This window comes from Dendropsophus ebraccatus, chromosome 10, assembly GCF_027789765.1.
Source record: "Dendropsophus ebraccatus isolate aDenEbr1 chromosome 10, aDenEbr1.pat, whole genome shotgun sequence".
Lineage (NCBI taxonomy): Eukaryota > Metazoa > Chordata > Amphibia > Anura > Hylidae > Dendropsophus > Dendropsophus ebraccatus.
The window spans coordinates 24,526,196-24,542,450 of NC_091463.1; the positions used below are offsets into that span (position 1 = coordinate 24,526,196).

Genomic DNA, 16,255 nt, shown 5'->3' on the forward strand with positions numbered 1-16,255 from the left:
CCCAGGGCTAGAACCGGGGAGGTAAGTGGACATTGTTGCTTTCATCCACTCGCCATAGTGAAAAAATGACTCCCGCCTGGAGTAACCCCAATCAAAAAATAAGATGTCAAGATCCTCATTACTGAATTCTTACAGTATGACATGAGCATTATCCTGAACGTTATGGAGTAAGGCCTCCATGGGTCAGACCAGACTGAGATATGGACAATTAGGAAGCCAAGTCAATCCCTTAAACACTTCTCTTAAAACATTCCTAAACAATTTTTTTTTACAGTTTGGCAGGGTATATTATCTTGGTAAACTAGACCACTGCCATTAGTGAATACTGTTGTCAGGAACGGAGTTGGTCTGCAGCAATGGTAAGCTAGGTGGCAGTGTTGGATTGGGGTGTACAGCGCTCTCTAGTGAAATTGAATCTGGAGGCCCAACACACAGTTACTGTGCATGACAATGTATTGTACGCTTGGGTGAAGAAAATGTTTGCAGCTAGAAGCTGATGGCTGATAGGATAATAACAGCATGTCTGGCATCATTGTGAGGGGGCCCAGGGAAGGATAAGATGGGCCTGGCACTATGCTGAACGAGGAAGTAAGTACAAGACGTCAATGATAGGCCTTGCTTCTCTGTTCTCAATGTAGGATGTAAAGTCCATTGACATTGAATAGAGTAGTATGGCAAATGCTAGTCCAGCTCAACAAATAAACTAACTACAGCTGTGCAATGAGGAATAGGGGGTGCTGGACCCCCAATGTTGGTAATCAGTGGGATAATCAGAGGTTGGGCCCTTTACAATCATGCATTTATCATGGATACAGAAAATGGGGGTGATTTATGAAGACCGTCGTACGAGTAAATATTAGGCCCCTCAGCTGTAGATTTGGATCATGATTTACGCCTGGTGTAAACCCATGATAGATGAGGAGCGGGAGTAGGCTACTCCTCCCCGTCTTGCAAAGCCCCCCTGTCCGCATATCGAGCGGAGGATATGGCAAGCGTACGTCAGGGAGAAAGGGCAAATCTGCGTCTTCACCCTGGCGTACACCTTAGACGGGACCCTTGTAAATGTACCTCTAAATGTCTATAATGGGATAACTCAATACCCACTGTTCTAAATTCTGCAAGGAGGCCATAAGGATAGTGATCTTTTGCTAAAGAACAAGAGGTCCACAAACTGTTGTTGCACATGGGCTCTCAGCATAGTATCTGCCCCAATCCATAATACCACGACCAATCACATAAGACATAAAATACCCCAGGGATGAAGGTAGCGGGATACATCTTGGCCTCTAGGAAACTTTACTTGCAGCGGACTTAAAATCAGGACCAAGCTATTCTATGAAGTCTAGTGGGGTATTTTATTCTCTACTGCTCATACAGTAAATCTGAAGAAATTGGTGTTGTATATACTGTACCAAACTACACGAACCCCGGTAAAAAACTTGATAAAAATATCTGGGCTTCGATTTACTGACTGGAAGAACTGCTGCATTGTAACTTAACTCCTGGAATGGTAGCGGGCTCTGCACTCTCAGCAGAATCATTACTGAATACTTTCTACTTGTATTCTAATGACAATGGGCAAGTATCCAGATGTAGTGGTGACATCATGCGGTATTTTCACTGCTCAGCAGCCCGATCCTGCGAGTTATTTGACATATTCATGAGAGAGGTTTGTGTTGGCCATCCATCATGCATTCCTGCCGCCAATAAAACCTATAGGATGCTGCAATTTGGCGGATTATGCTGAACATATATTGTACTGTAAACCACGTCTGAAATACTATTCCTGAAGTACATGAAGAAATGCAGAAGCAAAGCACTAAGTAGAGTCTTATATATAAAGAACTGAAAATGAAATTTGATGTTGATATTTGCCATTTTAATAGACGTTACCACCTAATGACATCCTGAAACCATCCTGTACTAGGAATTCACTATGAAATCTAACTAATTATGTCTGTACAATGGTACTTCCATATTGTTCCATTATCATAAGGGATACAAATATTTATTCAGCTGGACCTCGGAAAAACATCATTGTACATGTTCCATGAACAGAGATTTTCTCCTATAGAGGCATATGGGTTAGGACATAAAGCTCCATGGTATGGAGACACTTAGATCTCTATGCATCACAAGAGTATGAAACCTTTGCACTGAATTTATTTTTATTATTATTATTATTATTATTATTATTATTATTATTTTCCTGATTTCAAACTGTTTCTAAATAGTCTTCATTAGAAATTTCTTACCATTTAGCTGCTTCTTAGAGAACGATAAGTCTTTCAGACTTTCCTTGTGTTAGGGATAACAGCTGGGAAGGGAAGTAAGATACACACCAGCTCTGACTATGGAGGGAAGGAGAGAATCCTTGGAGGATAGCTAACAAAGACTTTAGATAGAAAGGAGAGCAGATACAAGGCAATGTGGAGAATGAGTGAGGTTGTTTACTAGTACAGAGAGAAGTAAAACCCCTTATCATTATCTTTGTTTTTTTTTTCTTCTTGTTGTTGCCTTTGAGAGTTAGCATTTTCTTGAATAAAGTCTAACAAATTTAATGCTTATTGAACAATAATTTACATTGTGTTCTAGGTTGTTTCATATTGAGCCCATGGGCCCCTTGCCTCATAAGATGACAGCACTACCTAACAATAAGGAGGGTCCTGCTACAGTAGGAGCTGAGATTTAGGCTAGATTCAAACATCCATAGTGCTGCCCATAGCCACAGACCTGCAGCTATGGACAGGACTACAGATGTGCACCCATAACTGTCTGCTACCTTTCTACATTGGCATGAACCCCTTCATTTAAGATAGATGATTTTTGCAACTATGGATTGCCCTTTTTTTGGGTGGCATGGATCATGACCCCAATGTAGATCCATAACAGGTACGGCGTTGTGTATGGGGCTATAGAAGTGAATAGGTCTGTAAATGCAGACAGAATTAACAGATGCCTTACTCTTCGACCTACACAATATGCATAGAAGTGATGTAAAGAAACTCTGCTCGTTCACTGTATTATTCAGGAGAAATAAGTGCAAGTGAGTCCCAAGTGTTTGGGTTAGGGTTTGCAACTCAAATTTCATAAAGATAAAGGGGGCTGCCGAGTCTGATTTGTAAGGAATGTAATTTTCTTACTTCAAGTTCAGTTCAAGTCTGAAACTCATTTACAAAAGAAAAAAAAAAATGTTTGCACGTATTGAAGCCTGGTGAAAGAATGTCGGAGAATATTGGGGGCCGTCTGTGTGTTTTTTTCTTTGGGTAAAGTCATCTCTTAGGAATTCTTCATAATTCAAACCTCACAAGAGGATTCTCTGTTTTAACTCTTTTGCCAGCCAAGAATCCCCTAAAAAACATCAATCAGCAATTACAGGCAAGGATCCATATCTGCCATAGGATAGCATTTACCACATGTTACTTAAGGAGAAAACTGAAATTACACCAATGGCTATTTACCATGTGTACATTTTTATAGCATTACAGTCTGTTCAAAAAAATTCTACAAAATTAGAGTCTCTACTTTTTAAATTATAGAAACTGATGGTTATCTGAACATATTGAAGTATGAAAATATAGAAGTGTTAGGGATCTGTACATAGAGGGGCCCACAACTTCAGAACGACATATGGCAAGTGGAATGACCAAAAAAAGCAGTCTTTCACCAGGGTAGAGGACCTTCATCTGTGAGAGTTTCTAGAAAGTTCTGCGAGCCTCTGAAGCCTGTATTAATTTGCATTATGGGATGGTATGGGTCTTCCCTACCAATCTACCAATATGCCTATGGCAGGGTTGCATATGCCTGCTTGTAGGAAAATCCTTGGTGCCTCTGTGGGTTAAGTCCTCCTCCATGTCACTACCCTTACCAGGGCCACAAGCATAAAACAAACATTGTATGTATATGCTCTTCAAAATAAAGAATGTCCCCAGAATTAACATCTGGTGACTAGTGTGGAGCAAACTTGCTAAACTGTTTGGGTTTGGAAACATTCTTCGAACCTGAACACTTGGCATTTGACTTCCAGCGGTTGGAGACGTTGGATGCCGCCCTAAGGAGTCCTGGAAAATGTGGATACAGCCATGGGCTGTATCCATGTTTTCCTGGCTGCCCTAAAGCGGCATTGAACTTCTCCAGACAGTGGGAGTCAAATGCCAGGCATTCGGGTACAGAGAATGTTGCCGGACAGTTTGGCTCAACGCTACTTTCGAAAGTTTGCTCAACACAACTGGTGACTTCTCTGTCTTCCATCTATTATAAAGGGAAACTTTATTAGGCTACAAGAAGAAGATCTCTCTGCAATGCCATGTGGTCACTGCTGCAAATCATGCTTTAGCATGCTCTTTTCTTTTAAACGAGTTGTTCAGTTCAGTGAGAACAGAGCCAACTGCCTACCCCAATGATACCTGTGAAATGGCTATCAATTATTTTATGTCGGACAACCTCTTTAAAAAATTTTTCCTTCCACTCACCAGGCTACAGTGCTTCACTGAGCATTACAGTGTTTATGCCCATACTAGTGTTGGGCCCTACACCAACATCGGGCACCTCCCCCTTCCTGCTAGAACCCAGGAAACTGTGTTTTTCTTCCTATGACCAATGCCACCACACACACACACGACATAGTGGGCCAACAATGGGTCAGAGAACCCTTTGGAAAACCTTAAGCAACACTTCCCTTAAGGGCACCTGCTCCTTTACCCATGGTCACAGCTCTTCCTACTTTCTCTACTACCTACTTTCCCTACTACTACCTTTGTAGGGCCCCCCTATACCCGCGTATGCCTTTCGATCCCTTATAAAGAGTTTACAGTTGAATTCTGCATGAATCTGACAGGAGTAAATCGCATAGCACATTCCTGTATCACAGGGCTATGATTCCCTAGCAGCATTATTATGTCAAGAAAAACAACCCGGTAATAAGAGTGCCCACAGCTCCATACTATGGGGCCGCAGGGTCTGCCGTAAACATGAGGCCTCAAAAAGAATTTGAAGGTGAAAACTATTCTGCCAGACATCTGAATAACATGAAAAATCCTTCTCCTATAACATCGAATGGATTCAAGTTCATACCAGACAACTGAAAGTTTTGCCCCTTTATCTACATTCAAAAAATAAGATTTAATATATAAAGCAGATACTTCAACCTCCTGCAGAGAGACTCCTCTTCCCGCACATATATCGTATCTGTCAAATACTTTTACATATTTACTGTACTAAGCAACGATACATCTGCTATAATAAATCAATCAGTCAGCTGACCATGATAAGGAACGGGAATTCTTTATTTTTTTGATTTCACAGCCTAGGCAGTTAAGCTAAATTCCTGTACACCTTTTTTTTAAAAAAAAAAAAAATTATTTATTTTTTTGACATCTTTATAACCGCATTTTTTTCTATTTTATGATAACTTCTCTGCGATAGGAGAAATAGATGAATAGCCAGTTCTTTGTGAATGGTACTTCTCCTGCTGCCTATAGGCGGGGTGCTCAGGATCCAGCTGCCGACTGAACGACCAAAGAGAAGACTCCAAGCAAAAACAGCTTAAGATATGGCAATTCCAAAAGTATGGAGATGCATCATTCATGATCCATCAAAGTATGCCATACAAATAGGTGCTTATACACGTTACAAAATGCAAGCCTGAAACGCGTCACATTTTTAAAATGTTACTTATAAAAAATTTTAGCATTTTGAAGAGGATCCTCCTTAAAATATTAAAGTTTGAAGATTATATAATGACAATTGTTTTACACTTTTGAGACCCTGTTTCTCCTAATGCATCAATGCCTACAAGTAAATGTCCACTCAATTTAAATTCAGAGACCAAACATAGCTGGGCTTTTGCATCTCAGGGAAGGCCACTGGGCTTTATCTTCTAATTTGCATAAAATGGTGAAAGCTTATTTCTCAGCACTGGAGCGATGGATTGAGAGAAGAGTTATATCTCTTGGTTCAGGATAAGAAGCCCTATTGTACACTGCTTTTAGCATAAAGCTGTTGATGGTTTCCTTAAAAATTAGTGTTTGCATCTCCACAACAGAAGGCTACATGCTATATCTGATGCATTTGTGTCTACGCAAGCTAAATGTACTAGTGTAGATCGCATAGTAATGTACATGTAACTTAGTTATCCATTGGTTGTATGAACTCATTTGCTGAGTCTTATATCTAAACTTACCATTTCCACATAAGCACATGTTGGCTAACTAAAAGCCACACATGCAAATGTCTTAATTCTGTACTTCTTGTGTTTCCCAATTATTAGGGTTTAGCTTACACACAGTCTGTGACACACAAATAAAAAAATAAAAAAAAAAGAATAGAGGTTTGTGCCAAGCTTAACAGGGGTATGGTTTAATGTAAAGTGGGCTAAGCTTACATGCACCTAAAATGTTTCACATATTTGGCCTAAAAGTAATTTAATTTAAAAGGGTGCTCCGGCCAAACATGATATTTAATTATTGTATTGCCCTACTAAATATACACTCTACCACTTCCAGACACATAAAATTATATTGTCTGCACTTACCACTACCGGAAGTCTTGTAGTCAAGAGGAAAATGGTTTTGTTAAGTGTTGCTGGTTAGGATTGGGCGCCATCTTGGTGCTGTGATGTGTCCAGTTTGATGTCTGCTTTGTGAGACTGATCCTAGTGTTTGGGCCTGTAAGAAGCTAAAGCCCCTATTCCAGGGGCCGAGCACTGTCATCGCTCATTTGCTCCTCGTTCACAGCTCACTGCCGTAGTTAATACACGCGGCGGCCGCAAGCGGGTGAGTGCGGGAGGGACTGCGGGGGGCAGCGGGGAGGTGCCCGGGTGATCGCTAGATCATCCGGGCAGCCCATAGAGGATAGTGGCGGTCTGCTGCTGCCGCTCCTATTCCACGGGATGAGGGCAGCAGATCACTGCTATCACAGTCCTTTGTTTGAAATACAAACGACTGAAACGATCAGCCGACATAAACAATGTCGGCTGACCGTTGCCTTCTATTCCACGGGACGATTTTCAGTCGTAACGGCCAAATACGACCGGTAATTGTTCAGTGGAATAGGGCCTTTAGAGGCTTCCTTTTCCCCTCCCCCCCCCACTTTCCGTATCTTGCAAGACTTGGTAACTGAGCTCACGGACTACAAGACTTCTGATTGCGGTAAGTGCAGATAATATAGTAGTGCGGGAGAGAGCGTATAATTAGATGTTCTATTACTTTTTTGGGTTTAATATCATATTTGCTCAGAGTACCCATTTAAGAGCTGTTTAAAACTGTATCAAACATGCACCAAACATGCACCAAATTTTAAATAGCCTGAACCAGCCTGGTACATCCCCTGGTCTCCCCCATTGTGTACTTAAAAATAAAATTTGCCACTCACTCATACACTTATGTGTTTTTATTTTATTCAGCAATCCATTAATTCCAACGCATAATGTTTGGGTTAATATGACCTTCATCAGATACTCCGCCGGTTGTCGTGAAAGTTAATGGAATAGAGCAGGGGTGTGAACCTCAGGCCCTTCAACTATTGCAAAACTTCAATTCCCATCATGCCTGGACAGTCAAAGCTTTAGAAGAAGAAGGTTAGATTGAAACGTTATGTATTGTACTTGATCGATACCATGTGTCGCTATTTGCCACAATTTATGGAGATTGTCTTACTCTCATCATATTTAACACCAATGACCTTTGATAAAGTAACACCTACCTGTCTATGTACCTTCTCTGAAGGCTGGAGGTCAAAGTAGACGTACCAGGTGGAAAAGGTGGATCTCGAAGAACGTTGTAGTAGATGGGTTTACAGTCTGCACACAAAGGACAGTTAGGCACTGAGGTGATCATAGCAGCATCAATCTCCATTTGGTTATCCTTGGTGTAGATCTGAATGGCATATACTTCGACCTTAATGTAGTCTAACTTGATGGTCAGTGGGACATCACAAAAGATACTCTGAATGCCTAGTGATGTGTTCTCCCCGTTGACGTGAAGGACTTTGACTTCCAGTTCAGCTACTTTTGTATCTAAGTCTGTGTTCACAAACGTCACCCAGATTGTTAGAGTCTGTGGGATCACCGGGTACGTAAACTCCAGCTGCAGATAGCATCCATGTGGCTCGGTACAAGCGGGAGGCACAGAGTTGTCGTTTGCACCAGGACTCCATGTCCGTACGCTTGGTTCACATGGCTGCTCCACATCAGGGCGTCCTGAAGAATACAAAACTATTTAAAGCACATCAAAACCTAAAAGTAGCATTAAAATATAAATTTATTTATAATGTAGATACATGGTCAGTAATTGCCATTGCATAGGACAATACTATGAGGATGAAATCCACTGTTCACACACCAACTAAAATAACTTGATCAATATGATTGGACAGTGCATTTTCTTTTAAAATAAAGATGGCTCCCTTATAAAGGGTTGCCCAGTAATCAAATTTTTTTAAAGGACTAGGAACACTGATAAAATAAGTCATAGTGTACCTTACTAATCTGCCACCACTACGGTATCAACCCTTGACGAGTCAGCGTCAATCTGTACTGCCTGCTCCATCTCAATAGAGGGCATGTGACTGCTGCAGCCAATCATTGGCCACAGGGGAGGGGCCCCAAAAGTTCATAGACAACAATACCTAAATCTAAAGCAAGAAAATCCAGTGGTCACTCATCCAGAGATGAGTGACTACTAAAATGCTTGAATGTTTGTTACTCGAGTCGGGTATTTTCAAATGCTTGAGCGCTCGGTTGAGCAACAAATCCTAATAAAGTCAATGGAAGACTCAAGCATATTTTCAGGGGCCTCCTATTCAGCAGAGAGAAGGGTGTCAGGAGCACCTAAAAACCTCACAAAGTGATGAAAACACCACGGAAATGGAACTGGCACAGCAGGGGGAGCACACATGGGTGCATTAAGGACTACCAGGTTGCTGGCATTACCCTCACATCTCCTGACATGATTCTTACATTCTGGCATTACCCTTACAACCCCTCCTAACACTGCTCCTACAAAACCTTCTGGAATTACTCCTGCAACACCTCCTGGCATTACTCTTACATCTCCCCCTAACACAACTCCTACAAAACCTCCTGGGGTTACTCCTGCAACACCTCCTGGCATTAACCGCACAACTCCTCCTTACACTACTCCTACAACAGCTCCTGGTTATACTTTTGGACACCTTCTGTTATTATTCCAACAACACCTCTTTTTTATGATCCTAAACACCTCCTGTTATTACCCTTACAACATCTCCTGGCATTATTCCTACAACACCTCCTGGTTATACTTCTGAATGCCTCCCAGCATTACTCTTACAACACCTCCAGGAATTATTCCTACAACACCTTCTGGCATTACCCTTACAACCCCTCCTAACACTGCTCCTACAAAACCTTCTGGAATTACTCCTGCAACACCTCCTGGCATTAACCGTACAACTCCTTTTAAACACTACTCCTACAACAGCTCCTGGTTATACTGTACTTCTGGACACCTTCTGTTATTATTCCTACAACACCTCCTGTATATACTTCTGAATGCCTCCCAGCATTATTTTTACAACACCTCCAGGAATTATTCCTACAACACCTCCTGGCATTACCCTTACAACTCCTCCTAACACTACTCCTACAAAACCTTTTGAAATTACTCCTGCAACACCTCCTGGCATTACCCTTACAACTCCTCCTAACACTACTCCTACAAAACCTTTTGAAATTACTCCTGCAACACCTCCTGGCATTACCCTTACAACTCCTCCTAACACTACTCCTACAAAACCTTTTGAAATTACTCCTGCAACACCTCCTGGCATTACCCTTACAACTCCCCCTAACACAACTCCTACAAAACATCCTGGGGTTACTCCATTAACACCTCCTGGCATTACCCTTACAACTCCTCCTAACAGTACTCCTACAAAACCTCCTGGTTATACTTCTAAACATCTCCTGGTATGACTTCTAAAAAAACTCTTGGCATTATACCTACAACACCTCCTGATGTTACTCCTGCAACACCTCCTGGCATTACCCTTACGACACCTCCTTACACTACTCCTACAAAACCTTTTGGAATTACTCCTACAACACCTCCTGGCATTACCCTTACAACTCCTCCTAACACTACTCCTATAAAACCTTCTGGAGTTACTCCTGCATCACCTCCTGGCATTACCCTTAATACTCTCCTAATGCTACTCCTACAACACCTCCTGGTTATACTTCTGAACATCTCCAGCTATGACTTCTAAAAAACCTCCTGGCATTATTCCTACAACACCTCCTGACGTTACTCCTGCAACACCTCTGACATTACTCTGGCATTGCTTCTGCTATACACTGAAGACATGGCACACACTATGGGGGAGATTTATGAAAGGGTGTAAATATACACCTGGTGTGAACTGCCCACAGCAACCAATCACAGCTCAGCTTTCAGCTCTGGTAAAATATAAGAGAAGCAGTGATTGGTTGCTGTGGGCAGTTTACACCAGGTGTATATTTACACCCTTTCATAAATCTCCCCCTATATGTTGGAATACCTTTAAATACTGGGGTATATACTCCATGGGTGAACCACTGTTTTCCATAAATTCTAATAAAACAGGACCCTTGTCTATTAGCTCTGACTCATACATGCAGTATAGGAGCCAAGCACAAGAGAGGTAAAGGACTATTTTTTTTTTTTTTTTTTAAACTTATCACCTATCTAACTAAACAAACTAAACCCTACACTTGCTCTGTCCTAGCTCCAGCAACTTTCGCTGTCAGCTAACAGAGGACAAGCATCAGGTGACCTGGGTCTATATACACCCAGGTCACCTGAGGCGGCCAGGCCAATCACCGCTATGATTGGATACCCGTGGATGGCCGTGGCATAGCAGGATGTGCCAGCCCCTTCCATGCATGTTTATTGCCTAATTAAAGCCGCCAAACATGCAGGGAGGAGACGACTCAAGCACCACAGAGTTCTCTGCCAGGTATTGAGTACTTTTGAGTACCTGGATAGTCAAGCGAATAGTGATCTCGAACAAGCATGTTCACTCATCTCTAGCACTAACTGAACTTATAGTAAAAACCATTTGGTGTACATTACAATAAATCTGCTTGGCCACGCCCCTCCCAATATGCTCCACCCACATTGGTGTAGGGGGTGCAGAAGGGCTAATAGTTGCAATCTTTTTTCCCGACCATGGCTTGTACAAGAAAATGCCACTTTTTTATATCATTAAAATGTCAAGTATCCTTGATATACCCCCCCCCCCATGTGTCTGTCTTATTACTATGCCTTTTAGGTGCTATTATCACTCTCTAGCGCTATCTTTAACTCGATTCTGACAAGAAATACTATGAAACAGATCTCCCTGAAGGCAAAGTTCAAAACTTTCAACATCTATACTTGTTATTCATTTCCACTATTTAGCGGCTAGAATACACAAATCTTGTTATTAGGCAAGTTACTTGTCTTCATCGATATACACTACTCTCATTCATTCCTCTGCAGCACATATTTCAGACAAGCAAAATGTCAGCTGTATAAATATGGGGAAAAAGCGTCTCAGACATTGACTGCTTCCCTTCATCAAACAGAAAATTTTAATATTGCAGACATTTTTCCTAAATTACACGCTAATCTGTACATGGAAATTGTAGTGAGGTTTGTACTCATAAATATTTAGCATTCAAATTTAAGCACATATCGGGGGAAAACCAACAAAAACAGGTACATATTGTGGATAAAGAGAGATAGATAGATAGATAGATAGATAGATAGATAGATAGATAGGAGATGGATAGATAGATAATAGGAGAGAGATAGATAGATAGATAGATAGATAGATAGATAGATAGATAGATAGATAGAAAGATAGGAGATAGATAGATAATAGGAGATAGATAGATAGATAGATAGGAGATAGATAGATAGATAGATAGATAGATAGATAGATAGATAGGAGATAGATAGATAGATAGATAGATAGATAGGAGATAGATAGGAGATAGATAGATAGGAGATAGATAGATAGATAGATAGATAGATAGGAGATAGATAGGAGATAGATAATAGGAGATAGATAGATAGATAGATAGGAGATAGATAGATAGATAGATAGATAGATGATAGATAGATAGATAGATAGATATATAAATAGATAGGAGATAGATAGGAGATAGGTAGATAGGTAGATAGACGATAGATAGATAGATAGATAGATAGATAGATAGATAGGAGATAGATAGATTCACGAAATCTACTAGTACAAGATGTCAAGTCCCAAGGTAGGACAACTACCCTCCCCTTTAAGGATGTTGTATAGTTTAGTACTTAAAGGGGTTATCCAGCGCTACAAAACTTGGTCACTTTTCGCCCTACTGTTGTCTTCAGTTCAGGTGCGGTTTGCAATTTAACTCCATTTACTTAAATGGAACTGAGCTTTAAAACCCCACCCAAACTGGAGACAAGAGTAGGGGGAAAGTGGCCATGTTTTGTAACACTGGATAACCCTTTTAACGGGTTGTCCAGGTATTATAATAATAAAAGAAAATCTCCATGGTTGAGGGTCTTGTAAAAATAAAAAGGTTTCAAGATGCAGAGGGGTCATGGCCTAATTTACCATGGTTTACTAGGCAGAAATTATGGGGAAAATAAACATCAGCGCAGAGCGGGCACGGATTTCTGAGGCTGCCGCATAGATGCTGTTTTTACGATTTTCACAGTTTGGATTAAATTCACCCCTCTTCCGCCTTCAAATTACTTTGAATCCTTATATATACCGTATATTTCGGCGTATAAGGCGACTGGGCGTATAAGACGACCCCTGACTTTTAAAGAGATTGACATGGGTTCGCCTTATACGCCGTAAAATGTTAACCCCTGCCTGACCGCAGCCCTGCTGCGGTCAGGCAGGGGTTAACTGCAGCTAAATTAATAAAACAACAAACAGTTAACTTACCTGGGCATTTGGACTTAAAGGGGTTACCCAGCAAAAATCTTTTTCTTTTAAATCAACTGGTTTCAGAAATTTATACTGTGATTTACTTCTATTTAAAAATCTCAAGTCTTCCAATACTTATCAGCTGTTGTATGTCCTGCAGAAAATGTTTTCTTTTCAGTTTGATATAGTACTCTCTGCTGACATCTCTGACAGGAGCTGACACAAGACAGGAACTGTCCAGAGCAGGAGCAAATTCCCATAGAAAACCTCTTCTGCTCTGAGCAGTTCCTGTCTCGGCCAGAGATGTCAGCAGAGAGCACTGTGTCAGACTGGAAAGAATACACCACTTCCTGCAGGACATACAGCATCTGATAAATGTGGGAAGACTTGAGATTTTTAAATAGAAGTAAATTACAAACCTATACAACTTTCTGAAACCAGATGATTTGAAAGAAAAATATTTTCACTGAATAACGAGCAGAACAATAGGGGACTTAACAGACCGATGGAGCGGCAAAATTAAAATCACAATGGAGAGCATACATAAGGTAAGCATTAAAGGGGTTGTCCAGCAATTTTTTATTTTTATTTTAAATCAACTGGTGTCAGAAAGTTATACAGATTTGTAATTTACTTCTATTTAAAAATCTGAAGTCTTCCCATACTTATAAGCTACTATATATCCTGCAGGAAATGTTGTTTTATTTACATTATTATTATTATTTTTTATTTATAAAGCGCCCTTAGTTCCAGAGCGCTATGATTCAGAAACAGTGCTCTCTGCTGCCACCTCTGTCCATGACAGGAACTGTCCAGAGCTGCAGCAAATTCCCAAAGAAAACCTCTCCTGCTCTGGACAGTTCCTGACATGGACAGAGGTGGCAGCAGAGAGCACTGTTTCTGAATGTGGAAAGAATACACCACTTCCTGCAGGATATATCGTAGCTTATAAATACAATATAAATACAATATAAATACAATATATACAATTCTATACAACTTTCTGACACCCTTTGATTTGAAAGAAAAATTGTTTTCACCAGACAACCCCTTTAACTATACATTCTCCGTGTTTTTGTTTTTTTTATATATATATTTTATGTCATGACAGGTACACTTTAAATTTTACAAAACATTGAAAGTAAAGAGCTGATTTGCATAACATTTCTTTAAAAAACCTTAAATAAAAAAATATCCAATAAAATAATCCAAAATGCAATATTTATAGCAAAATAAAAAAAAAAAAAAGTTGAAAATTTGAACCTAATTTTGAAATGTACTTTGGACTCCTAGATACAAAGGTCATACCTCATACTACTGTCATAATATAAACATGTGCACCACGCAATTTGTCGAAAATTTTCTAGAATTCACGTTCGGTAAAATGTAAACCTGACATGACAACGGATAGCAGATACAATGAAGGTAGCTAGTTACTAAGTAGGTAAGTACGTTATATATCAATGTGAAATCTGGAGGAGTCTACGACTAAAGATAAGAATCTACAGTGAAATGCGCACTTCATTAGATGTAGTTGGCCCCGAGCCCATCTCATTATCGAGAGGTCTATATGTTTGAGTCATACGCATTGACTGGTGCTGCTTCTCCTTTGATCAAAATATTATTGTTTCTGAAAATTCTTTGGTTATTGTTAACAAGAGACTTGGAATTCCAAGGAACTGCATTATGGATTTCAGCCAATGAAGTAATAAAACGGATCAATATGTCTGAGAAGGCTAAAGATAACATTGTACTGTGGCATGGAGCCTCTTGTCTGACGTACAATGTAAGCATTTACAAATGACAGAAAATTGTATATTTTATACAAAAATTTGTGCGGCCATGAGACCGGTTCGAATCTAATCCACAGAATCGGGTTTAGCGCTATAAACCCAAATGCCCTAGTCCATACAAGTCTTAGTTCTTCCACCACATCTAACATGATATCCTATTCAATTTCTTACTGTATTTATTCCAGGAACTAAGAATACACATCTCTAACCTTGGCAACAATGTCATCAGCTCTGACTGTAAAATACATGGAACATTCCAGTAATCCATCATTTGCCAGATTTTTTATTTTTCAATCTATTGACATGAATCAACCCATGAGATTTTCTGACCGACATTTAGCCACTTAGGTTTTTCTTTCTCTGGATCTGGAAAATTCCAGATCAGTGTATAGTTTCAGATTAAAACAGACTTGGATTATGTTTTTTTGTGTGGAAATTGAACCTTTAAGTAGTAGGCCAGGGGGAATTTTTCAGTGTAATATATTGTGGCCGAATATTAATTATGTGTCTAATTTATTCACAAGTCCACTATTCCCTGTTCCCCTCCATGAAACTTGAAACGTAGCAATCTGTCAGCAGCTCTCCCTTGCCCCTTTGTTTCTCACGCACAGTAGCAATAAAGTATTTACAGTATTCTTATACTGAAAAGACTTAGCAGTATTGCCCACAGTTAAAGGACATGCAAAAGAAGGCCCCGTGGAGCCTCATTGAAGAGTCTCGAAACACAGCACTAGCCAGGCATCCCTCCGGGAAGGACCCTTATGGCTTTACTACGCATTGCTCCGACCCAGACAGAATCCTGCTCCACACTGATGAGGGGCAACACCCCGAAACAGCTGTATGTGGATGAATACCTGGCCTTGGTTTTTCGCTTGTCATTACATTGACTTATAGGGCCACTTAATATGGTGGTTTTGGTAGTTTCCTAACAGGAACTGCCCCTTGGCTGGGTCCTTCCCGGAGAGATCTCTGGCTAGTCCTGTGTTCCAAGACTCTTCAGTGAGGCTCCACAGGCTCTTCTTTTGCATATTCATGTTTCCCAGGGGGCAATGCACCTAGGATTTCACTGCATTGAGCATTTCACTAGCAGCCGGCAGTGTTATTGTTTGGCTGGTCTCCCTGAGATCAGCGATCTGTTTCCCACAGTTAAAGGGGTATTCTAGAATTTTTATTTTAAATTAGCTGGTGTTATAAAATGAGAAATATTAATAAGCTACTAACGTAAGTCGTCCAGTACTTTTCTACTGCTGTATATCTGCAACGGTTGAGGATTTGGGCTCCCTGGACAATGGCAAGTGATAGAGAAAGCTGTACCAGGGAGCAGAGTCTAAGGGGCCGCTGGTCTTCACCAGAGCCTGCACCAAAGCATCTTGGGATTGCTGCAGCAGGTGACCCCTAGGCCGCTACCCCAGGTTTGGCTTGCTTGCGGTGGTGGGCAAGATGCAACAGGGAGCAACGTAGACAGTGCAACGGACAGGATATGTTTCGGAACTCGGTCAGAAACATGGGAGGGAACATTTTAATGGGGTAGA

The 16,255-nt window shown here is 40.6% G+C and overlaps 1 protein-coding gene across 2 annotated transcripts in view; it reads right to left on the minus strand.

The window, feature by feature from the left end:
* PAPPA (pappalysin 1) overlaps positions 1 to 16,255 on the minus strand; it is a 224,891-nt gene that overhangs the window by 96,071 nt on the left and 112,565 nt on the right. The window contains exon 7 of one of the 2 annotated variants that reach the window (XM_069985507.1): positions 7,714 to 8,197. In XM_069985507.1, the coding sequence (XP_069841608.1) occupies positions 7,714 to 8,197 (484 nt within the window). Of the gene's footprint in view, positions 1 to 7,701; positions 8,198 to 16,255 lie in introns of both variants that reach the window. The other variant, XM_069985506.1, reaches the window with a different exon arrangement.